This window comes from Crinia signifera, chromosome 2 (assembly GCF_055691185.1).
Source record: "Crinia signifera chromosome 2, ASM5569118v1, whole genome shotgun sequence".
In the NCBI taxonomy this organism is placed as follows: Eukaryota; Metazoa; Chordata; class Amphibia; order Anura; family Myobatrachidae; genus Crinia; species Crinia signifera.
In genome coordinates this window covers 281242749-281268865 of record NC_139218.1, presented here as the reverse complement: position 1 = coordinate 281268865, position 26117 = coordinate 281242749, and the positions used below count along the sequence as shown (strand labels likewise).

Sequence of the window (26117 nt, the reverse complement as noted above, 5' to 3'; positions counted from 1 at the left end):
TTATAGTCGAAACGCTCAAGTAAAAAGTCTATGGCAGGTGAGCCTGTGCCTCGCCTGGCTACCTTTTCTGCACATCTCTTATTAAAACTCAGTGAATCTCCAGCAGTATATACTGCTGCACATGTGTCTAATGCTGGCATGTACCCCATGGCTAATATATGGTGTTTAAATCTGACTCTGGTACTTGCCAGGGACACCTCATCCATTTACCTCACCGCACGGTCCCTGGTGCATATCGCTTGGTGTGTACGCCCATTTTACAAGTACACTTCGTCCAGTGTGTACCCAGTTTCAGAAAGTGTCTTACTTGAAAGCTGAAAGGGTAAAGCAGAATCCATGTGAACTAGATTCAGCATGGAATTTAAGGGACATGGCTGTCCATCACTTCATGTAGAATATAAACCTGGTGGAAAATCAGGATTGTTCCATATAGGAGTGAGGTGAGGTTAGGTGGGGGGTAGTATAGAGTTCAGGGGTGAGATTTAATAGGATGAGAGATTCAGAAAGTGAGAGATTTGGGAAGAAATCTCCAGTTTTTTTAAAGCGGCAATCATTTACACTGCAAAATCAAACTGGTTTTGCCATGTAAAGGATAGCCACTTAAAAAAAACTGGAGATTTCTTCCCAAATCTCTCATCCTATTAAATCTCACCCCAGATGTGTAGAAGGAATTTTTTTTTTTTTTGTGGGGGGGGGGGGGGGGGGGGGGGACATGTCTGAAGAGTATTTTTAAGTTGTATTTAATACTGCCCTAAGGGGTGGTCCAGGTGGGGAAGTAGGTGGAGGAAATGTGGGAGAAGAGCCGAGCCTGGTAAGCAAGCTTAATTACAGTTCCCTGCCACCCCTGGAAACCGTTTTTTTTTTTTTTTTTTTTATTTAAAATGTTGCTTTAAAGTACAAACAGTAAGGTATAAACAGATAAATAAATACTGGATAAAGCAATGAATGAAGTTACTAACTTTTCATATAACAATATAAACATGTATAACAGTACATACAAAATAATCTCTCTTATAACATCAAAGAATGGTGAAAGGAACACTTCATACCATGTTTAAGTTTAGACAACATTGATTTCTCTGAATCCACAGATGCACTTTTCCCCACCAGCAGTCTTTTAGCAAGGTCTTTCTTGTAAAATGCCTCAAACACATCTTTGCCTGTAGGATAAAATAATAATTGGATAAATTAAAAAGGATAATAAAACAGAAAGGTAAAAGATTAAGAAAGCAAAAAAAAGCAATATTTTACTAATAATATTTTACTAATAACCTGAACATATAAAACAGAAAAATATGATGTAACTACCATATACAGTATGTACTTTATTTTACTATAACTTGCACTAAACAATTCAACGTCATTCATGGATTTATTGGGGTAAAAGGAACATGTGACTACAAGTCACTTAATTCAATAACAGAAGACATTTTCTATAATGGACCCTAGTCTAATTCACAATGTATCTCGCATGTATGTACTGTACACTTACTATGCAGCCAAGTGGAAGCTATTAGTCTTTGTTACCAGTCATTCAAAGTCCCAGGTGACACCTTTAAATACCAACTGCTCATGGATTACCGGACATCCCTGTATGAGATTCTTTATAACTGAACACAAAAAGCGAGACGGCATCTGCTGGATGCTGCCTGGTCTATTAAGAACAGAGCAGCTGTGGATAAGTAGATAAGGATGGTGACCATTGTATGGCCTAACAAGCAACGACTGTAGTAAATTGTATTTGTGCAGACTGCATTTTGTTGCTCACCTGGACAATAACTTTCCTTCAATCTACAGAGACAGCAAATCTGACACATAGTGCCAACCACCGACAATCAAGCAGAAACATTCCACCCTCAAAAATTTCAGTAACAGGCTACAACCATAAAAGCTTATGTTGGGAATGAGTAGGGTGCAGCCTTCTGTGGTACAGTAGATAGGTTTGCTAAAGGTGGATTATTTAAATGACTACTTCCACATCTTTTTGCTAAAGGTGGATTATTTAAATGACTACTTCCACATCTTTCTGCTAAATGCAGCTAGCTTATAGTGCCCATACGTGGTGCGAGGGTGCCATGCGCGCTCCCACGTGCTTTTTGAAGTAGCTTCGTATGGCATCGCACACAAATCGCATGTGTTGCGATCTAGTTCAAAACGCACGGAAATATTGTACCGTGCATGGGCACCTTTAGACTCTGCCCCTAAATATCTGTCCTTGGGAGTCTGAAATCCTAAATCAAGGAATACAAGTCCATGACAGAAACGCTGCTATAAAGACATGCTAAATAAGCGAATTCTTCAGTAGTATTTGCAGGAGTGCAGTATTATTTTGCATTTCCTTGTAACCAGATTTATTTCACCTTTCTTCTGCTACTGTACTGGGTAATTGCTGTAAGCTAGAGGAATGAGATGAATGCTTTGTGACTTGCAGCATTCTTCTGCTGAAAGATGGGAAGGCTGTGGCAATAGAAAGTTGCACATGCTCTGTGATGCTTATATCTCCTCAGAGTGTATATCTGCTATACTCTGTAGTGCCTTCTTGCACATAAAATGGCTTCTTAAGAAGGCACAATCTTCCGTAACAGTCTAATGCATGCCAGAACTGACACCCACTGTGCTAGCTGCAACACCACCACTAGAGAGTGCACAGTTGAATCATTTCCTCTGGAATTATTATTATTTCTCTATTATACTATACAAAGTTTTAAATTATTTTAGCAAAATAAAGATCATGCAGAAACTAGGAGTTCATTAAATCAATACTGCTTTGTAGTACTTGTACTATTATTCTATTTGACATAATCCACATACCATGGATGAATCTAAAAATGATCATAATTTTATCAAGGAACCTCTCCAGCTCTTCATCAGTGGCTTCTTTGTTGCCAGAGCGTAACTTTGAATCAACATATTTGGCTGTAAAGGAAAATAAATGAAAAAATAAACCAAACATATGAACACATTGTTAAATATTTTGTGAGGCAAACTAAATGTAGTTTTATAATAAATTCACCATCAAGTGAGTCTTCATTCTGCTAAATGTTTGTCCGAGTCAGATGTAAATCTGCACCTTAGAGTGGTCATTAAACTGTAAAAATGTATTAGCCAAGAGCAGTGGTTTCTCAACCTCTGTCCTCAGGACGGTTTCCAGGTCACCCGGCAGGTGCACAGGTGCACTCATTATTCACTGACACATTTAAAAAGATCACAGGTGGAGCTAATTATTTCACCATTATATCAGTTATATAGTTACCAATTAACATGTGGAACATGAGTATTGTAAATCAAGGGGTACAGCTATTATTATAACGCTGGGAACACAAATACACATAAAATGTATGTCTGATCAACAGGCATTTTATCTGGCAGCATTGGACACTGCAGATATTATGGCCATACTCTGAGCACATTCACCCCGGGGGAGGAGACATTTCCCTGTTCCTTCCCATGTGAACGAACAGGAAAAAGGTCAGTCAGTTGGCTGAGGTAGGGCATATATGCCCATTGCGTCCAACATTCAGCTTACAAAATATTGTGTCAGGATCCATGCTGGACGATCCAGCATGCCCACCAATATTTTTGGATCAGCCATGCGCATACTTGCTACAATTATGGAAACAATTTGCTGATATTGGTCAGATCGGCCAGATAATCAGTGTGTATTCCTTGTATATCACAGGGGAACTTGTGTAACTTTGATTTGCAAGCATACAGCTACATTATTGTTTATCTATTACAGCCACCACTTGTTATCAATCACTGTTGAAGCTAACAAATTAAAGAATACACACACAATTGTATGTATTTTTCCAGAATCCAGTTAACCTATCAATATGTTTTATAGCATTTGGTAGGAAACCAGAATACTTGAAAAAAACCGACAAACCCCAAACACACATAGTTAAGTCATTAACCTTCAAATCCAGATGCATAACTACCATTATACCACAAAGAAATATATGCATGTATGGGTTCCACAGTAATGTGCATATTATATAGTGTAGTGTAATGGACCCTATACCAGAAAATAACTTGGATACCTATAAGTTCTGCTGGCTTATTTGTTCTCTTGTTGATAAAGGTTTCAAATGATTCCTTCATCGTGTTGACAAACTTTTCATTCTTTTGGAAGCAAACACAGATTATATGATCGACTTTATCCTTGAAATCTAACAACTCCTGTACCATGTCTTTGTCCTTTTCTGGATTCACCACTATGGAACTCCCAAAGCTCTGTAAAAAAAGGTGAGACATAAACAGATACTAATAGTGAACTAATATGATAACTACACAAATGAAATCCTAAAGCTCAAAAGCACATTGCGTAATCCTCTAAAAAGGAACTTCTGGGGACAGATGTATTCTAAAGCTTCCTGCTAGCACCCCTGTGCCATTTGCCTACAATCCCTCGGGAAGAAGAGGTCAGTGCACACAAGCAGCCAGCAGATGGGGCCGAATGGAGCGATCTACAGTAACTGTAGCTCCGTTCAGCACGAGCTGCAATGTGCGAAAAGTGAAATGATAAAATTGCTGACTGACACGAAGAAAACTCAAAACACCAATTTAATATGAACAAAATGGATTCTTTATCCAACAGTGACGGAATATTTCAGATTCACACCCCCCCCCCCCCTTTTATCATACTTACCTAGTCCCCGATGTCCACGGCGACCTTCAGAAGCTTCTTCAGTGGTCCCAGGAGTGCATTACGCAGGTGTGTGGGCGCGCCGGTGAAGTCACCGGCGCATGTGCAAACTCACACAATGCACTCCTGGGACCACTAAAGAAGATCCTGAAGGCTGCTGTGGACATTGGGGGATGCCGTGGGACAAGGTAAGTATGTTAAAAAATATATAATCCAAAAACCGTAAAAATCCCCTATCCGGAATGCTCGTGGTCCTGAGCATTTTGGATAAGAATACTCAATCTGTACAATAAAAAATTATATCAACATTACAATAATAAAATATTAAAAATATTGAATTGAAAAGGTGGATCTCTTCCAAACTTTACTTAAAACATAGGTCTTCCATTTATCTGCATAAATCAGTGCAGGACATGAAATGTAATAAAAATCTGCATATATTGGTGTAATCTGCAATGTCAGTTTTATTCCATTAATAGGCACAGTTCTTCCTATATGCTGATGCTATTTAAGTAAAATAATAATATTATTATTATTATTATTACAAAGCAGCAGTAACCATATTTACAGCTTATCACCCGAACCAACAATCATCTTTGTAAGCTGCTGGAAACTAGCATTGCCAACAAAATTGCGAAATAATGGGGCAAATGTATTAAGCCTTAACCTGAGATGAATGCAAAGGTGATAAAGAGAGATAAATGTCCAGCCAATCACCTGCTAACTGCCATGTTACAGGCTGTGTTTGAAAAAAGTCAGTAAGGAGCTGATGGGCTGGAGGTGTATCTCTCTTTATCACTTTTTCTCTCTGCCCCATTGAGAGAATACACTCTGGTATTGGAACTGTACAGATATGATGAGGAAATCATAGCATACTTTAATATACTCGCCCCAATGCTGTAGCAGTATTGACTGACCACCTCTGACCCGACTGTAAAGTTGATACATAAGCGTCAGGTCTTGAATTCTGTTCTCATTCAGCATACTCTTTAGACCTGTGTGTACAAAACCATATACAACTTTTACAAAGAATAAACAGCCTGATTGATTTGTACATAATGGAAATGTTTACGGAGATAAACGATTACTGGTAAACTGCACATGTGTCAGTTGCACACTATACATGCCCAGGTACCTTAGCAAAGGATTTATTCGCAGGGTGACATGACGGGGCAGTTTGGGGTAAGGTCAAGGAGAGTGGGGTCAAAAACTTAAAAGTTTTTGGGTAATGTCTTAGCCTACAACTGCCATTCCATATAATAAATCATGGCACCAGTGTCACAGGATATAAAAAATACTTCAAAAATGACAATTCATACATGAATTACTGTAATTAGAAGATAATTATTAAGAACTCAAATTGACATAACAGCATTTACCTTTTTGCAAGATGGCCACCAAGTGCTCTCCCAGTAGCTGTTTTTCCACACAAGCTATCAGAGGTTTACTGTGTGAGAAGACAGAGCACATTACTATCTTGTCACAGAGTATGGCAAAGGAACACTTCTGAAATTTAAAAACGCTTAAAGACCACATTGATTTCAGCAGTTCATGACCAAACAATTTCCCCTTGTTGATGTTAGGAACAAAGAGGTCAACCCTATTATGGGCAGTATTCAATGAGAAAAGTTCTCCGTCTTTTGTGGAGAACTTGTGCTTTTTTCGCCGTGGAGAGAGGTTTTTTTTCTCCAAAGGCGAGCCACCCTATTCAATGTGAAATATTCTCCGTCTTTCTTAGTGATTCTCGCCGTCTCTCTCCGTGAAGAAATTCTCCATCTTTTGATGGAGAGCAGGAATGTGAACTTTTAAACTAAAAGGGTGTTTTTTTTAATTTTGGTGTAAAAAAATCAGGTTTTTTTTTCTGTGGAGGGCCATGTTATTTTTATTCATGTGCCTATAGCACATGAATATATATTTAATTTTTAAAAAAATATTTTTTTACATTTTTTTTTTTTTCTTTTTTTTACACAGTGCAGCCAGCAGGGGGCCGGAGCGCTCGAGCCGCTCATTAGATATTCATATATTCACTGCACCCGAAGCACGTTCGGGTACAGTGAATACTGGGTCCCCCGCTGGCTATAGAGGGGGGCAGCCTGTGCTGCCTGGGTCCCAGGGGGGCCCCCTACCCTCACATATGTTCTGTGGCATCCAGGGAGACTTTAATCTCCCTGGATGCCACGTCCCTGTCAGCTCCCTGCTGCGGACGCTCGTCCGCTGCAGGGGTTAAGACTCGCCGCGAGTGGCGGCGAGTCTTATAAACATTGAATAGTGGCAGCAGGAGAGGCAACGAGCCCTCCGGAACACGGAGAGTGCACGGCGAGCAAAAAAAAATGCTCGCCGTGCACGGAGAATATTACCATTGAATACTGCCCTATGTGCATTGACTCATGGATTTTTGTAAAAAGTCCTATAGGTCGGTATGAAGCCAGACTTTTATAAACAATGTAATATTACGTACATGAACAAAATAAGCTACAATTAAGCAATGTGTTTAATAAGAAACCAAATCAAACATTTCATTTTTAGGCTGTGAGGAAAGGAAGACATCCAAAGATGCCGATTCACTCCACCACTATACTGCGTCTTAAAAGCTGCATTAATCCCTGCACCTCAACATCCAATGAATGAAGTCTGTTTTCAGTTTCATCTGTCACCTTGCTGGGTGGGTTTAGTATGGATTATGCTCTATAGCACAGAAGATGAGCCATCTGTACTACTACTGCTGGCTGAATCCACCCATCTATTACTACTTGGTGAACAACTTGTAGCAGAAATGACTGGCAATATGTCCCACTGCTGCTATCACTTGGGATGAGGCACCATGTTCTATGTAGTTAGTGACTAACTGCCACCTAAAAGGTCAGGCAAATTTTAACTGGTGAGATGCCACCATTGGTAGCACCATCAAAACAGTCACCAGTCCAATGGGTTACAGTTTCTATGTCTGACTATGGCCTCCTATGTACCTCTGTGTACGCAACAGCTTTCAGTGACATGCTCGTGACGCACACATAATACACCAAGTAAAGTAATCATTTTTGCTTGCATAAATAGCCATCGCCCAATCACCGGGGAACTGCCATAACTTTTCTACAACATCTGATACAGTGGATCTCGGCCAGAGCAGCATTTCTGTGGGCACACTCAGTAACGGATGAGCTGTGCAAGTATTTGGATATTTATGCACAGTTGCAAACAATTGCTATGTACGTGTCAGCACTGTGGTTATCTCTGAACCTGGCCCTGTGTGCCTTGGGAAAAGCTAGATGTGTGTGGGGCCAACCCGGCAGTGAAGTCATCAGGCTGAGCAGCAGGCACATCCCACTGTGCCAAGAAAACCTGCTCCTAGCACAAGAAACCACAGAAGCCCATCACAGAATTACTGAAATGATCATCAGCCATTAATGGCAAACAGCTGGAATTCACCTTCTCACTGAGAATGACACAACTGTTAGATAACTGTCGATCACATGCATCATAGGACATTTGCTCCCACGTAATTGGCAGTAATTGGTCTAACAGTAATTACTGCCTCAGCACGGAGATCATGGGTTTATTACCCACTCTGCCCCTAATTGTGTGAAGTTTGTATATTCTTCCTTTGCTAGCGTGGGTTTAGTCCAGGTTCTCTGTCATTTTCCCATAATTAAAAATATACTGGTAGGTTAATTGGCTCCTTACAAAAATGAACCCTAGTGTGTAAGTTTGCGTGTATATGGGAAGACTAGATGGGCCAAGTGTTTCTTATTGGCCATCAAATTCTATGTAAATTCTCAATGCAATGGCAGACACACACGGCTTACATGTAAATAGCAAGCACCTTCCCCATCCACCAAGGACACCCAGCATCTACTACTTTGCACAAAGACTGCAGGAAACAGCGGTCCCCATAGTCTCTGCATGAGGATCTGGTAGGTCAGTCCCACACAGTGCACCTAGATTAGGAATAAAACCTAACATGCTGCATCGGAGACCTGTATCTTTGACATCCTAATATATGGTTATTGCTTATGAACTCCTTATTACACTGTTTATGTATTAAACTGTTCTAAAAAGGGGAGGGGAGGAGAACTTGTTTTGTAAAAAAAAGTGTAATAAAGTTGCTCAGAACCCAAAAGAAGCAGCCACCTTCGGTGCTCACCACTCCAAGTATTTACATAAGGAAAGAGGCGGAAGTACTTCTTACAAATAATTATGATCATTTTAGCTTAGACTATAAATAATAATAATAAACTGAAGCCTAAAATTTTACAGAATACTTGTTTAACTACAGTTAATAACTTTTTTATTAAAAAAAGTTCTTCACAAAAATAGCATGCTTTCATAAAAAATGTATGTACCAAACTGTTTTAATTAGAGGCATACAAACTGCGAGTTGAGAGCACAACAGGGGTCCAAGAATCTTTTTCTGAATATAATCATATACACATATTCTATTGGGAACCCCCTATTTAGGAGTCCCAAAATCAAAATACACCAATGCTTGGGCTCCCAAGTTCACTACTACTACTACTACAGTACTGACACTGTGGTTCCCAGGATAATCACGTACGGACACATGGGGCAGCACGGGCAGTGTAATGTTAGCATTACTGCCTGACAGTACTTAAGTTATTGGTTTGATTCCCATCATGACCCTAACTATGCTTGCATGGGTTTCCTCTGGGTACTCCAGTTTCCTCCCACAATCCAAAAACATAATGATAGGTTAATTGGCTCCCACCAAAATTAACCCTAGAATGTGTGTGGGTGTGTGTGTACATGAGGTAGTGAATATAGATTGTAAGCACCACTGGGGCAGGGACTGATGTGAATGTCAAAATTATTCTCTGTAAAGCACTGCGGAAAATGTGTGCGGCTATATAAATAGCTGGTATATAATGGTATAAATAAATAGTAAATAATGGGTTCCCAGAACAATGCCATAAACTGTATCACCCAATCTTTGACCCTGCATGACTTGGTGAAAAAGAGATGCAGTCTGTGAAGGGAAGTAATTGTCTTTCTACTGTTTAAGTAGCATTTGGTTTATCTATCCATACTGGATATATTGACTGTTAACCACATGTAACCTTCTAAAACTAGCGCCCTGGATCTTGTCATCTCTATAATGGTGGATTAACACTAGTCCGAGAATAATGGCATAGCACTAGCGTTCCCAAAGCAATGGCGTACGGACATCTGAGTAAATGCGTAACTAATTCCGCATTATTGTCACAATGTTAACCTAAGGATGTATTATGGAGATGGTACTTGTGATATCTTACTGTGTCCCATTGTCCAAATATGTAATCACTCTGTCTGCTTCCTCTTCTAAGCGCCTGTTGACATGATGAAGGTATTCTGGAATCTAAGAAGCACATTGTATTAAACGAGCCACTAATATTAGAGCTAGAGGACAGAGATAATTATTCATCTACAGCTCATTAAAAATAACTTTCCACTCACCAAAAGCTCATCTGGAATCAAATATCTCATGTACTTACCATCATGAACCTATTGTATATTTTTTGATTTAGTACATTATGCAAATGCAATTAAAATGAAAAACAAACACATAACAATGATACTGCACACATGCCACATGGTGATAACCCCTCTGTGTGAAGCTGCAGCAGACATTAATTACAATATCATTAGTAACTTATACTTGTATAGTACCTCATGGGGTCAGCAACGCATTACACTGCACATTAACAGTAGCAAAACAAAAACAAACCATGAAAAAAATGTTACCTCCGAGACAGAAGAAAGGGTCAGGATGTCTATGTATAGGGAATAAATCTAGACAGTCAGCTCACGCTGTGACATGTTAAGTTTAAGAAAAGTGCTGGGACTGCCAGGAGAAAACGGCTAAAAGATAGAGCAAGTAGAGAAGGTGAGTAGAGTGAGACCAAGAACAGAACCTTCAGGAACACCAACTGGTAGTGGAAGAGGTTGAGATGTTGAGCCATAAGCAGAGACAGAGAAAAAATGGTCAGGAGGAGGCTGTGTCACACAGATAAAGGAAATGAAGGATTTGCAGAAGGAGAAGTTTGGCCAGTGTCGAAACAGGTCAAGGAGAATGAGCAAAGAGTAATAGGTCTTTGATTTAGCATTAAGTAGGTAATTACTGACTTTAGAAATAGCAGACTCTGTACAGTGGAAAGGACGAAAGCCAGACTGAAATTGGTGCAGTATGGAGTAAAGGCAAGCAAGGTAATAAAGTGGTTGAAGACAAGCTGCATGAGGAGCTTGGAGACAAATGGGAGTAGTGAAGAATCATTAAATTGTGAGAGCATCAGTGTAAAGGGCAAATTTTCTTCGGAACGGGAGAGCCAAGGGCTTGAATGTAGAAAGGTTGAAGATATAGGTAAGGTAATAGCAAGCAAAAGGAGACAAGGAGTATAAAGGGGGGGGGGGGTAGTAGGATCTAGGCAGAAAGTGGAAGGTGGGTAAGATTGGTTAAAGGCCATAACTTCATGTCACAAACTGGGGAGAAGAAAGTCAAAGTCAGCAAGATAATGTGAAAAGATGGGGAACGGCATGAGGGCAGGTTGTTCGATAGGAAGGAATTGTAGGTATGGCAAGGAGGACCTGGTAGGAGGTTATGTCCTGACAAATGGAATCAATTTTGGATATGAGGTAGTCAAAGTCATAGTTAACAAATAAGGAGGGTATGTATGGTAAGAGAGTGCAGAGGCGGGTGTTGTAAGCAACAAATAGGTGACTGGAGTTGGAGGACTGATAGAAGTGAAGGGTTTTGAAATTGGAAAAGGACAGCACTGTGTGAGAGTAAAGCACACATATGAAATCGTTAAAGTCAAATTTCAACAGTGATTCAACAAAGCTAGACTCAAAAGTTGGCAGGGTAGCACAGACTGTGTTAATGGTTAGCATTGCTGCCTCAAAGCTGAGGTCATGGGTTGGATTCCCACCATGGCCCTAACTGTGCGGAGTTTGTATATTCACTATGTGCTTGTGTGGGTTTACTCTGGGTACTGCGGTTTCCTCACACAATCCAAAAATATACTGATAGGTTAATTAACCAAGCACCCTTAAGGCTTAAGGTGCCTATACACTGAGGCGATTTGGTCCGATGTCGGCCGATTGTGACCAATCGGCCCGTTAAAACGGACCAAATCGCCTCTCCCTGATATGCAGTCGGGTCCAATGCGTGGTCCCGAGCGCATAGGACCCGACTTGCTGGCTGTCCGACCACCCATTCTGGGACCTCCATCCAGGCGGTGAGGTGGGCGGGAAGCAGGGACGCATGCGATCCATCACAACGGATCGCATGCGACCCTGCCGCCGGGAAGGTCTCGGTGGCTTGCAGGGTATCGGATGTCCGAACACTGCTGCGTGACGTCGCAGCACTGTATGGGCACCTTTAGCCACTCAAGCAAAGGCCAAAGCTAAACAGAGCGCCATACCTGCATTGGCAAAAATGGATTTAAGAATAGATTTGATTTTCTTATATATAGGGCTGCATTTAGGATAGGAAGAGTAGTGGGCTTAACTAAAGCAATATGTGTTCCCCCTATTACAAAAATGACCCTGAGGGAGTGCAGAGAAGACCTAGCTCCCACTGCTGGCTGCCTCCCTGAGCCTCAAAGATGATCTACCTTTTCCCCGGCATTCCAACCATGGCTAGGCTCTCATCCTCCTAAAATGGAGCCTTAACAGGGTGAGTGTCAGTGGGCTGTTCCACTGCATGCTCAGGGTAAAAATAAATTAACTAGTTGAGACTGCTTCAGCAGCGCAAAAAACAGCATGCTCACTCCTTGGTCACCAAACTATAACTGGCTCCATGGCTGAAGGGATGATTTACCAGGGAGATGGAGCCTAAGCTGCTGTGTAAAGAACAGGCTAGTCCTGCTCAACTCTATGCCCAGGTTCCCAGCTCCATTGCATACATTGCCTAGCCTCCAGCCCAGCTGGGGCGTTGAAGGGGTGCAAATCTGACGATGGGTACACATCTGACTGACAAGTCAGCAGACCAGACTTCCTCCGAATGATGCAGCAAAGTAAACACACTTACCGATCAGCCACCCAATGTGTCAGTCAGGACACCCAGCTTAGCGTGAAAAATAATTTGATACCCAAATGCGACATCCGCTCACCACCGCAAATGTATCAACAGCCAGATGCACAGATATATCTAAAGGTATATCGCCCATCGTGTTTGCAGCTCGTAATACACACCCACCGAAGGGTTCGTTATTATATTAGCCGTTCAAATCGAACACCCAATATTTCACTCAAAGTGTACCCAGCTTAACTCTTGGTCCCTTGTGTGCCCAAATAAAAGCAGCGAGTTGGTTATTTAGTGTGTTAAAGTCTTGGGGGAAAATATAGGAAAAAATAGGAATAAATGAAAAAAATCTCAAAGAATATACATTTTAATGGAGGTAATTCTACCTAGCCAAAGTAGCATTAAATTGTCCCAACTAAGGAGGTCAGAATTGACAGTGCAGAGAAGGGAAGTATAGTTAGCGCTGTATTGGAATACACCAAGATACTTGGACTCTATCGCAATGCCACTGAAAAAGTGGATATTTGGACCTTACCTGTAAAATCCTTTTTTCGTAGGCCAAGGTGGATGCTGGGATATTGGGTTATTCAAAGGCACTAAGGAGATTAAATATCTTTGGGACAGTGCAGCACATAGCTCTGCCCCCCTAATACCCCTATCTTGTCCTCAGAGACCAGTTTTTAACTTAACAAGCCAAGGAATAGGGATAGGAGAGAAGACCTTACAAACAGTGTAACAACTGTAATCCCAACCGCGAACCAAAGGAAGTGTTGGTGTTAAGTCTTTATGGGTATGTAGAGATATGAGTATTGGATATCCAATGACACAATTAGATTTCCTGGTTCAAGGTACTGCAAAATCGTACGGAGGGATTCCATCCTGAATTTCGGCACCCGGAGGAATAGATTGTCACTATGTTGAGAATTGGACAGAATGATAAGCTGACCAAAAATAGGTTTGAGTAGAAACCTGTTCCTCTCTGGGCTGGAGGAACATGAACTATCACTCGAGATGTCAACAGTGTTGAGATGGCCGTCTCAAGGGCCACGGAAAGGGTCTGCTGGGAGACCCATTCTGAAGAACCATGTTGGGGACCTGGACCAAAAGGTGAGGGAATAACCATATGATATCACATCAAACACCCATGAGTCCAATGTGGAGTTTGGCCAAGCTTCTGTAAATTGAAGACGACAGCACCCTACCCACGAGACAGCCATTATTTGTGTCATGGCATCAGGTTGCAGGTTTATCCACCTGCTTTTGGAGCTTGACGACGGCCGACCCAGTTCTGCCTGGGCATGGATTTCTGAGGTTTTTAAAAGGAATGATGAATTGTCAAAGGGGTTGCAGTTCTTGCTTTGGGTTGGGGGGCGAAAAAACCGAAAGGCTTGTTGCCTGGCCTTTGAAACAACTGTAGGAAGGCAAGCTGATTTTGAAGCCGCAATTTAAGCAAAAATCTGGTCCAATTCTGGAACGAAAAGTACGGATCCAGAAAAGGATAGGGCTTCTAAAGACTTCTTGGAGTCATTATCTGCTTTCCAGGATTTCTACCACATGGCTCGCCTTGCTGCCACTGCAACAGCTGATAACTTAGATGCAAAAATACCTACATATAGGACCTCTTCATTAAGGGAAGTACCTGCTTTCTTTATATTGTCCACTAAGGACAATAAATCTGCCCTACACGTACTAGACTGCAGACCCTCCGATATAGTGTCAGCCTAGCCTAGTGACTGATAGCATAAGCTGGGCAGATGGCTGCTCGTGCGTTAGTGTAAATGGATCTAATTTTTGTATCCACTGGATCTTTAAGTGACGTGACGTCCGGTATTGGTAGGGCAGTAGCCTAGACTAATCTACTCACATGGGAATTCACCTGAGGAGGATCTTCACATTTTTTATGATCCTCTGAAAAAGGATAAAGAGTGGGAATGCATTTTGAAAGCAGGAATTCTTTATTCAGATGTTTCCATGCTTCCTGAAATAGACATCTGGGAAAACAGCTGGATCCTTCTTTTTGCGCTTAAAGACTGGGGCCTCAGGAGGAGGTTGTGAGTCTGGCTCCTTTATATTTAAAGTGAGCTGGATAGTTTTGATTAAACTACCCACTCTGGCCTCAGAAATGTGTTCCTCATTAGCTGTGGGTTCCTCCTCGGCTGGGGCAGCAGTATCTGGGTCCCCACCTGAGGAATCCTCAGAAGTAGAGCCACCTAGAAGGGGATGTAGTACTTCACACCATACTGGCCTGCGAGAGCTAGGGCCAGATTAAGTGTTTTGAAGAGAGGATGAGACCTGTATCAAGCCTTGGACAGAATGTGACAAACCCTGTATCAAAGGAGGTTGAGCTGATTGAGCGGGAACCCGGGGAGCAGAGGGAGCAACAGGAGTGTGTGAAGTGCAAGCTGAGGCAGTAGCCCAGTTCGGTTTGCAGGGAACATCTGCAGCGTGCTGCGGAATAGGGCCTGGTACAGAGCAGCGTTCACAAAGGCCAGTGTGGTCCTGCTCAGCACTAGCAAAGTTTTCATTGCATGTTGTGCACATATAAGCATGCAGTGCTGCAGCGTTAACCTGTCTACGTGCTCCCTTCCCTGAACCTTTTGCAGACATAGTGTTTGATAACCCTATGTGGCTGAATAATGTCTGCAATAATTTCTCAATACTAACTAGTATGTGAGAAAAAAAACAAGTAAAGCACAGCACAATAATCAAACCAGTGATAATACTGTTACCCTGTCAGCCTTACCAGAGGATGTGGTATATGAATGCTCACATCAATAAAAATAATACAGTAAAAGAAAATAATAAACAAATGAAATACAGTACAGTATATAGTAGAGAACTTTCACACAGAAAAGAGAACTTTTGTTTCCTGCACTGGCACAAGAAGTGCTGTGAGGAACTAAAACCTGGCCAGTGAGATGACAGTGAAGGACAAGAAGGGTGATTTCTGAGCTCTGCTCCTAGTTATAGCCAGAAACTGAGTGAGGTAAAATGGCCCCCACCAACGATGAGGGGGGAGGAGAGGAGCACCCTCGGCGGGAACTCCGGACAAGCCATTGCCGAGGGAAGAGGGGCGGAGTTACAAGGCACCAACCCACTCCTCTCCTGGAACCACAGAGAGCTGCTGTTTAGCCTTGTATAATGAGCATGCAATGTCCCTGGTAGTCTAGTGGTTTCTCAGCATGAGCTGAGTACTGCTGCCAGGCCTCTGGTGGCATCCCCCCACCACGTGTAATGAGTCCCTTGCAGGTGGGGAATCGTCTTACCTAAACCTGCTCCCCAGCCGCGGCTCCCTTCAAGTGCGGGAAGGTGACTGGTGTGAGCGGCCATGAGGTCTGTCCACCAGTGGCCCGGGAGAAGTGGAGGCTGTCAGCTGCAGTACTGAGGTAACTGCGCTGACAGCCTGAAAGAAAAATGGAATAAATAAAAACTTAGGGCTAAATAACCCTACTCTTAGAAAAGGCACCCTGTTCCTCAAAGCACCAAGAAAAAAACTGGTCTCTGAGGACAGGAAGAGGTATTAGGGGGGGTGGAGTTACGGGCTGCACTGTCCCAAAGAAATTTTATCTCCTTAGTGCCTGGTCCTCCAGCCCTGGAATACCAGACTATCCCAGTATCCACCGCTGACCTTAGAAAAATGAAAATTTGCCAAAGGAGTAGTTTGATGGCAGTTGAGAGAAAGTACATACAAAAAAATAACTATAGATACTGCTCTGCATATTATGGTGCATACATGTCTAAATAAAATGCTGCAACACATTATTATTTTATAAATTCAAATCAATTTAATAGAATCACATTTGTATAGACAGGTAGCCACCTGAAAAACATGTACAGTTATGCTCATAAATTTACATACCCTAGCAGAATTTGCAATATTCTGGCCATTTGTCAGAGACAATGAATGATAACTCACAAACGTTTCTTTCACTCATGATTAGCGGTTGGGCGAAGCCATTTATTGTCAAACAACTGTGTTTACTCTTTTTAAATCATAATGTCAACAGAAACTACCCAAATGAGCCTGATCAAAAGTTTACATACCCTGGAGATTTTGGCCTCATAACATGCACACCAGTTGACACAAACAGGTTTGAATGCCTACTAAAGGTAACCATCCTCACCTGTGATCTGTTTGCTTGTAATGTGTGTGTGTGGGTGTGTGTGGGTGTATGTATAAAAGTTCAGTGAGTTTATGGTCTCCTGAAAGACCCTTGCATCTTTCATCCAGTGCTGCACTGACATGTCTGGATTCTGAGTCATGGGGAAAGCAAAAGAATTGTCATAGAATCTGCGGGAAAAGGTAACTGTATAAAACAGGAAAGGGATATAAAAAGATATCCAAGCAATTCAGAATGCCAATCAGTAGTAGTACGTTTATTTATAAGGCGCCGCAAAGTGTCCGCAGCGCCGTACATAGCAAACAAAAAAACAAATTACAAGGTAACGTACTGGGTGTGTTGAAAAATACAGTATAAATAGGGGTATAGCTGGTAGAACTAAAATCAGCATCAGTTCAGAAGTAGGTGTCAAAATTGTCGAGGAGACTGAAGATGAAGTAGAGGAAGTGAAGAACAGGACAGGAGCACAGGTGAGGTAATGAGGTAGGGTGAGTACGTGAGGAAGGAGGACCCTACTCATAAGAGTTAACATACTAAAAATAGGTGGGTGGACGAACGAAATACAATAGGATAAGTAGGAACGGAGGCAGGATAGGAGGATCAAAAGAGGTTAGGAGGAGGGATAGGCTAGTCGAAAAAAGTGGGTTTTGAGGGAGCGCTTGAAGGAGGTAAGGGAATCAGATAGCCTGATGGGTGGCAGGAGGTTGTTCCAGTGCAGGGGGGCAGCGCGAGAGAAGTCTTGGACACGGGAGTTATTCAAACCCACTTGTGTCAACTTGTGTTCATGTTATGAGGCCAAAATCTCCAGGGTATGTAATCTTTTGATCAGGGTCATTTGGGTAATTTCTGTTATCATTATGATTTAAAAAAAGAGTTGTTTGACAATAAATGGCTTCACCCAACCACTAACCATGAGTGAAAGAAAAGTTTGTGAGCTATCATTCATATTCTCTGACAAATGGCCAGAAAAGCACAAATTCTGCTACAGTATGTAAACTTATGAGCACAACTGTAGATAGATAAAATATAAAAATGTTTACAAAACTTAAGTTTATTTGAACCTTGTTTCATGGAATATAAAATAATGCATGTGATAGACATGGAGAAAGGAAATGTACTATGAAGGTAAAACTGGATTCCACTTATTTTAATATAGCAATCGGCTTTGATCCCAAAAAGGCTATACCATGAATAATCTACCAAATTTATTCCAATAATTTATATTTACTGTTAATGGTCCATGGAGCAGTTTTGCATAGCTTCAATTAAGTAAAAAAAGCCACTATGTATTAGATATAGCGCAGTATATATAGTTTTTTTCATTTGTGTATTGTAGTACAAAGGAATCTGCTGCTGGCCAGACAAGCTTAGTAATAGAGGCATTTGAACACAGACATGCCTAGACATCTGCTGCAATATGTTTATATATTATTTATTTTATATACAGAATTGGCTTCACGGTATCATAGTTTGTAGAAAATCACTCAGCGCCTAATTGTCTTTTATTTCCAGATGAAAGTAGCATAGGGTCTCTTATCCCGATTCAATTTATATTTCAAGACGATTATAAAATGATGGGTAAAGGCAAAAGGTGAGTTTACACTGTAGATATATGGATTTTGTCAAAACTTACAGTGGGTCAATAGTGAGAGCTATGAGGGGGGTGAGAGAAGCAGCAGGTAGCCTTGACTAGTGTGTCATTGGGGATCTCAATGGGAGAGGGTCCCATTAACGAAGGCCCAAGGGATTGTGGTCTAGCACCATGATCCTAGTGAGAAAATTCCCGTCCAGATCACATGCATCCAAGACCAATCATCATGAAAGGACAGCCAAAGTGAGCAAACACTTTCTCCCTATCTAAAGCCATGAGGAAAGCAAGGGATCTAGTGGAGTTGATGTGGGGAACAATATCAACAATACTTCTGATGTCATGTGAGTGATGGCCGGGAATGAAATGAAACAAAGGCAAATATAAGTCTAGTTGCGAATACCCTTAAAGTAACATGCATTCAGTTTTTTTTTTTTTTTTAAACAATAGCTTTCCTACATACATGCACTTCTGATATTATCAAAATAAGTTCCATGTTGTTTACTAAATCATTTTCCAGTATATGTCACTACATAAAGGCAACGGTGTAATACGCTATCCATTAATGAATTACCGCTGCTCACCTCTCTCTCTTGCATTAGCCTCTGACCTTCAGATGCATACAAGCAATTTGTTTCTTCCAAAAATCTCACTTCAAATGAATCTTTGTAAACCTGAACAAAAAATATAAAATAAATTGTACATTTAATATACAGAAACATATATCAAACAGTGTGTCCAACAATAAAAACTAAAGACAAATAAAATGAAGAGCCTTGAAATAATGTGTAATGTGAAATAATTTTTCTCTTAGCTGAATTCTTCAGATTAGCAGTAACATTAAGCCGGAAAAGAGTAACTCAAATTTGTATTACAAACTTCTATGTCTAACAATACATTTCATTATCTACACTCAACCAAAAACAGATATTTGGGGGGGGGGTTATTTTTTTAGTCATTTCATACAATAAGGTTAAAATAGTTTAGTTTTTTTCACTTAGCTGTATAACGGGACTGATTGTATATTACAGAATATAATGGAGTTATTCAATCAAACTTGCTTTTAAACCAAGTACTATTCTTTATTCACAAATATGCGCTATGGTATGTATTTTACCTGACATTCAAAACCAGGGACCCCATTTTCTAGGAGGGGTGCGTCCCCTGGACCAACTAGCCCACCATTTGTATTATACAGTGGAGGGATCACCACTGGCTGCCTCAGTGGTGATGTGGCTGTTGATGCCACTGAGGAGTGTGACTCTCGGCCACGTTACATGCATTGCCGGGTGGGCCAGACTGAAGCGTTGCGAGGAAAGTGCTGCCTGACCAGCCTTAAGGCGGAGATAGAGCTGTTGGGGGTAGGTTAGTAATGTGTGCTGCGGTGGCTTCCCCACTGCTGCTTTGGATTGTTCAGCAACTGATTACTGTTGTCTGATGGGTATGTATGGAGCTAGGTATGTGCAATGCGGGGGGGGGGGGGGGGGGGGAGTTACGAACGAGGCTGGTATAATGTGCAATACTGAGGGCAGGGAAAGGAGGTATGGGGTGGTGAAAGGAATAATGATTAATAATGACCCTTTCAGACCGCACAAAAAAAGCGGTATTTTGCCGATTTTAAACCGTTTTAAAACAGTAATCTGTGCGGTCTGAAAGGTGCAGAGTGATTATACCGTTTCCAAAAAAATGGTTTTTGGAAACGGTATAATAGCAGGGTCCTACACGTTTCAGACCCGTTTTTTTTTGCGGTCTGAAGCGTTACTTAGGCAGCAGTGAGCACTATTGGTCCCCAGCGCCATGCATATTAATGAGCCGACCAATCATTACATATGCGCATATGTAATGAGCGGCTGGCTCATTAAATATGCACGGCGCTGGCTCAGAGGGCACCAGCTAATGCTCAGTGTACCCTGCCCCTGCCTCAGGTACCGGGGGATGGGTTCCTGGGATGTGTGCCCAGAAGCAGCGAGGTATGCAGTGAGTAACATTACCTCCTTACAGCAGCCCATACGCCTCCCTCCTGCCTGCTCCGGAACCTGCATTCTCAGAGCACACGATGTTCGCAGGCTGCGCTTCCAACCTGGGAAACATGAGGAGAGGCTGCCGCGGTTCGTGTGGTTAGTGCTGGGGGACAGACAGCAGAGGAAACATGTGCTGCTGACAGCGGGGATGGGAATAGGAGGACAGACGGGATTACTGTGCTCCTCGCTTCCACCTGGACTAGAGAGACCAGGATCGGGACTACGGGTGTCACTGTTTGCTGACCCGCAGAGCTGACACTCAGACCAATGGAGCCATTCCTGTAGCAGGGGAGCCAGATTATATATACCCAGGTGTGACATGTATTATATAACGCATGCCTGACTTCTGTAGTAACCTTCATTTACTAACCACTTCCATGTGCTGCTTTCACACCGCAAACCTGCTTTAGACCAGGTATTTAGATGGGGTGTGAAAGGGGTTACACTTGCTCTGACCCGTTTTAAAAAACATTTTAAATACCTGGTCTAAGCAGGTTTTGCGGTGTGAAAGCAGCATAAGAACCTTCATTCTGCTGGGAGCCAAAAAAAGGCCAGGTATAACCCTAATTCTTGTAAGTAAAATGATAATAAAAGCTATGATACGATAGACTGTCAGCAAATGTCACTTACTTGTAAATCAGACAACATGCCGAGTAAACTACGTAAAAGACTTCTGTCCACAGCCTCTCCGGATCGTTCTTTCTCAATAAGGAGGAGGATGCCATCAATTGTCTTCATCTGAACCAATCTGTCACTTATAACATGACTGCAAAAGAGCTCCAAGCCCATATCCCTGAATAAACACAAAAGCGTTACAGAACGGTTACACTAAATAAATAAAAGGCACTCTATATTCAACAACTGCTCAGTTTAATGAAAAAATGTTATAAGAGGATAAAGGTAAAAGGAAACAAAATAAGCCCCCCCCCCCCCCCCCCAAAAAAAAAAAGAATCCAATTTTAAAGATTACAACTGTAAAGTTCACTAGTTTATGTTGCTCCTGTAGTGCATTATACTTGTTCTGATGTTATCCATGATGTATACAATATGTAGATTCAACAAAATTAGTAGTTGCAATCACTATGCGGTTGTTTTTATTCTCAAGAACCTTGCAATTTTGTGAAGCTGTGGTATATTAATTATGAACTGCATCCATCTAATAAGAGAGGTTGTATACATATTTTACCAAATGGCAAAAAGTAACAAACAGAACCAGCATCCACGCATATCCATGGATCTGAGCAGACCCTCACAAACTACAAGTTCTCCAGGCACACTCCTTAAATAAGCACAAAGTTGTGAAAAAGTGGGCAGAGATTTAATACCAGCCAATCAGCTAATTTTTCTAACCGTGCCTGTGATGTGGCAGATCATAGGCTGTGAGCTCATTAACAGGTACTTAATCTCCGCCCACTTTTTCTCCATCCAAGGACTGGCATTAATAAATCACAAATATACTTCCAACTATAGTACACCAGTATCTAACTTTTCTTTTATTTAATGCTTTATGTGAAAGTCTCTCTCTCTTTATAAAGACAATGAAAAGTAGGAAGAGGAAACCTAATAACTAAAACTAATAACTTGTGGGATTCAGGACAGGCATGAGTTCTAGTATGCACCGTTTCACTGTAAGTACAGCAATAAACAGACTAATATGTGATTTAAAACAAGTTATGCCGCCACTTACCATATGGAAGGAAGCATGGAGTTCTGTAGAACATAGGTTCTATCCAAAAATAAGAATATGCTTCGGATCATAATCTAAAGAAATTAAGAGAGAAGTTCAGTCAAAAGTTCTTAAGTGCAGACCTACTAAGCAAGCCTAGTCAAGGTGTTGAACCACCTCATTCAATACTGCCCCCAACCACAGCCACCGCCACTGATTTTGCAGGTTTCATCCAAACAGTTTCTCTTGGTGGAAAGAAATAAGTTCCCTCCACAACACAGTATAGTCTGGGATCAAACTGAGGTTAATAATGAAATCACAAATAGAAAGGATCTTCATACAGCAAGTACCATAATATAACCTAACATACTGGCGACAATTAGAAATATACAATTTTAATTAACCTACCAATATATTTTTGAAGTGTGGTAGGAAATCTGAATAGTGTAAGTAAGGGTATATATGCAGTATATATTGGTAATAAGGATGTTGTGAACCTTTATCTACATGGAAGCAGCTCATGGATCGAGGACATGGCTCGACAAACCCCGGGACCAGATTCTGCCTCCTTTCGACCAGATATTTTTTCGGGGGGGGGGAAGCAGAATCTGGTCGTGGTCATGGCCGGGGGCGCTTGCAGGGAGAGCCAGGCTGAGTGGTTGTCAACCCCCTCCTCGCTGTACAAGAGCACACTAGACAAGAACAGCAGCTATTTCAAAACTATTCAAGCAGCCGGCAACGCGAGCCAACAGAGTTTGCTGTAGGAGCCAATTAGGAGCAGCAGTGGTAGCTTGACCCCTGATTGGCTGTCGGACCGGGCTCGCGATCTGTTGCGAGTTTTGCAATAGCTGCCCTACGGCGGAGCAACTCTTGTGGGGGGGGGGGGGGGGGCATCTGCTCTCTCCCCTTCTGACAGGTTGGCAGTTTCCCATTGCAGAGACTGTGTTCTGCTGCAGGCTCCGGCTGGTTCACCCGGCATGTACCCAGCTGCCGGCGCGGTCAGAGCCCGGCCTCTCCACACACAGAAGCAACAGCAGCTCTTCCTCCGGGTGGATATGCACAATATGTACCCGGCTGCCGCAGTCAGAGCCCGGCACTTCCTCCGTGCCCCATGCCCAGCTCACGTGTAGGCCTCTGGCTGTCCGCGCCCCCTCCCCACATTCTGGCTCTGGCTGCCAGGCCCCTTACTGAGGCAGAGGCTGTAGGGAAGTGCTGCCAGCCCCGTGTCTGTGGCCCAAGCGTCTGACATACAGCTATGGACTGGAGGTCCAGCTGGTACTGCCCTACACACAGGGGGCATGGGATGTACACTGCATGTGTGATTGTATTACATGTATGTAAGTGTCCTGTCATGTCTCCCAACAGGTGTTGTCCTATACACAGGGGGGCACAGGAAGTACACCGCATGTGTGTCTGTATTACATGTATGTAAGAGTCCTGTCATGTCCCCAGCAGGTGCTGCCCTATACAGCTGCTGTCAGACTAACCCCCAGCTGCTGTCAGACTATGACATGGCAACAAGCTGGATAACCCCTGGCAATACATGGTAACCCCATAGCAACAGCATGTTTACCCCATTGGCAATGAGCAGGTTACCCTTGGCAATGACAAGGTTAACCCCTGGTAGACCATGATGACCCCATAGCAACAAGCATATTAACCCCTGGCCCAGCATGTTAACCCCATTGGCAATGAGAAGGTTAACCCCTGTCATCAAGCATGAAACCCATAGCAACGAGCATGTAATTATAAGCAGAACTTATGTGGCATAATATGTAATTACGGTATGTGATATTATATCTAATGAGCATTACGATGTATGGTGTAATGGTCATAACGGCCCGTGGTATATGTAATGGCTGTTTTTGGGGGGCGCGCCTTTGGCGCGCACTGTCCCTGTTATTGGTTTATCTGGCTCCTACATTTTCATCCTGGCACCTAGATTTTACAGAAATTTGTCAAGCCCTGATCTAGGAGAACACATGGGTCTATGAAGTTACCCTTCCTAAATCCATGTGTTATCACCCCCTAAAAATAGGATCCAATAGGATATCCCGATAATGACCATCATTTATATATTAAACTATCAGCTCTTTTTTGTGGGGAAAAAAAGCATAGGGGCTAAACACATGCCCCCTATTCACTCTGCTGGTTTTAACATTTAAGAAGGTTCCTGAGTATCAGAAATTATAACATCCCACAGCTATATGGCAAATATCAAGCAGTTTTTGGCGGCACTTCCAGAAAATGCTGGAGTGCCGCCTACAAACACCGGCAGGCTTTAAATCATCTTGTGAATAGCCAGCAATCGCAGGGGGACCTCGCGCATTCACACAGCATACTTGGTCTACCAATAATAGAGAGGGCTGTGAAATCAGAGCCCTTATGACTGGGACTACAATGCCTGCACTGTACATATACAAAATAAAGGTAAAGTATTTTACAACCTAAATGTGTTAAGATATGTAATAACATTATGTAAAATAAAAAGCCCTTATAATAAATAGTGATTACAAGAGATGAAAAATAACATATAACGTATTATTAAAAAAAAAAAAAAAAAAGGTTTGATTATAGACTTAATAAACTTACCATTTGTCTACAATGATCCTTCCAACACAAATTCACCTTTTTTAAAAACAAAAAACTATCAAGAGATTCTGTGCAAAATTAGAGAAGTTAAGGAAATGCAACATGAGGAGTAGAAACATACATACAGGAGACATTGTTGTATTTTGGGGTTATATTTACGTGGTCAGACTAGATGGGCCAAGTGGTTCTTATCTGCCGTCAAATTCTGTGTTTCTATGGTCACCCTACATATGCGAAGTGAATGGACAGTATAAAGGTAACAAATATTTCTAATATTGGTCCTGAGTTCGGAGTTAGATGTTTGGGTCTTGAAAAAATACAGTGAAGTACAAACGAGCAATCATACTTGGGGCGATATCCTACTAGCCCTGTGGCCTATTCGGATGTTTCTATTGGCCGAAAATGTACCCGCGATTATGTGATAACACAAGAGATCAGGAAGAAGACGCCGATTCCATTGGTTTTCACGGGTCCCGTGGCTATTTATCGGGGATTATGCTGTCAGTGCCTAAGGGAAGTGAATCAAAATACCCAATAACTTGCCCATCCAATTCAAAGGATGGGCAGGATCATACCGAATCATTTAAACCAGTGGTAGCCAACTCCAGTCCCTGAGAGCTACCAACAGTTCACGTTTTCTAGATCACCTAGCAGGTACACAGGTGCACTAATTACTGACTGACACATTTTAAAAGATCCACAGGTGGAGCTAATTACTTCACTTGTGATTCTGTGAGGAGACCTGCAAAACGTTAACTGTTGGTAGCTCTCGAGGACTGGAGTTGGCTATCCCTGATATAAACTCAAAGTAGTAAATGTAATAGCCTGTGATTTGCAGCATTCTGTGAATTTGCCTGAGGCACACAAAACAGAATTCATAATAAGCAAAATCGGGCTCTACACTTTGCATTTACAAAATTATTTTGCAATTCAAACAGTCTGGTTTAAAAGTTTAAATTAATTGTAACTTTATTTTTTATTTTAATAGTCTACACTGAATGTTGAACAATGTTAATATTCTTATTTTAAAGTGGCTCACCGTTGGATCTGCTACTAGCACTAGAGCTGTTGAGCCTGACCAGATGTTGGACCTGAAAGGGTTAAACATCTGAATCTGTGCAATGGAAACTTAACGCAACATAGATCCCCACAACACCATGCTACATACAGATAGGTATGCATCCATGAAGTAAAGGATATTCTCTGAACTGATGGATCTGAGCCTTCATATGCTCCTCACATACTTGGCGAAGTTGTTTATACAGTGTATGTGAGACTTTATAAGAACATAGGTTTTCCACAGCCTAGAAAAAAACAAAAAATTAGAACGGAACTTGCTTTAATGAAATAGCCTATATAAATAACAGCAGTGCAACAAATGAACCGTAAACTAAAAAGATGAAAAATTCCTTATGGGACTATTTTGTACAAATTGCAGTCTGGGCACTTAAACCGGACTCCAAAAGTAGA

General features: G+C 41.8%; 1 protein-coding gene across 3 annotated transcripts in view; it reads right to left on the bottom strand.

Moving 5' to 3' along the window:
• CUL4A (cullin 4A) overlaps positions 1-26117 on the bottom strand; it is a 56710-nt gene that overhangs the window by 23293 nt on the left and 7300 nt on the right. For all 3 annotated transcript variants that reach the window (XM_083168705.1, XM_083168706.1, XM_083168707.1), the window contains exons 4-14: positions 25848-25951; positions 24648-24717; positions 22077-22150; positions 21020-21182; positions 18953-19042; positions 9913-9995; positions 6025-6092; positions 5522-5640; positions 4041-4233; positions 2812-2916; positions 1050-1160 (exon numbers count right to left, since the gene is read on the bottom strand). In XM_083168705.1, coding sequence (XP_083024831.1) covers positions 1050-1160; positions 2812-2916; positions 4041-4233; positions 5522-5640; positions 6025-6092; positions 9913-9995; positions 18953-19042; positions 21020-21182; positions 22077-22150; positions 24648-24717; positions 25848-25951 — 1180 coding nt within the window. The remainder of the gene's footprint in view (positions 1-1049; positions 1161-2811; positions 2917-4040; positions 4234-5521; positions 5641-6024; positions 6093-9912; positions 9996-18952; positions 19043-21019; positions 21183-22076; positions 22151-24647; positions 24718-25847; positions 25952-26117) is intronic.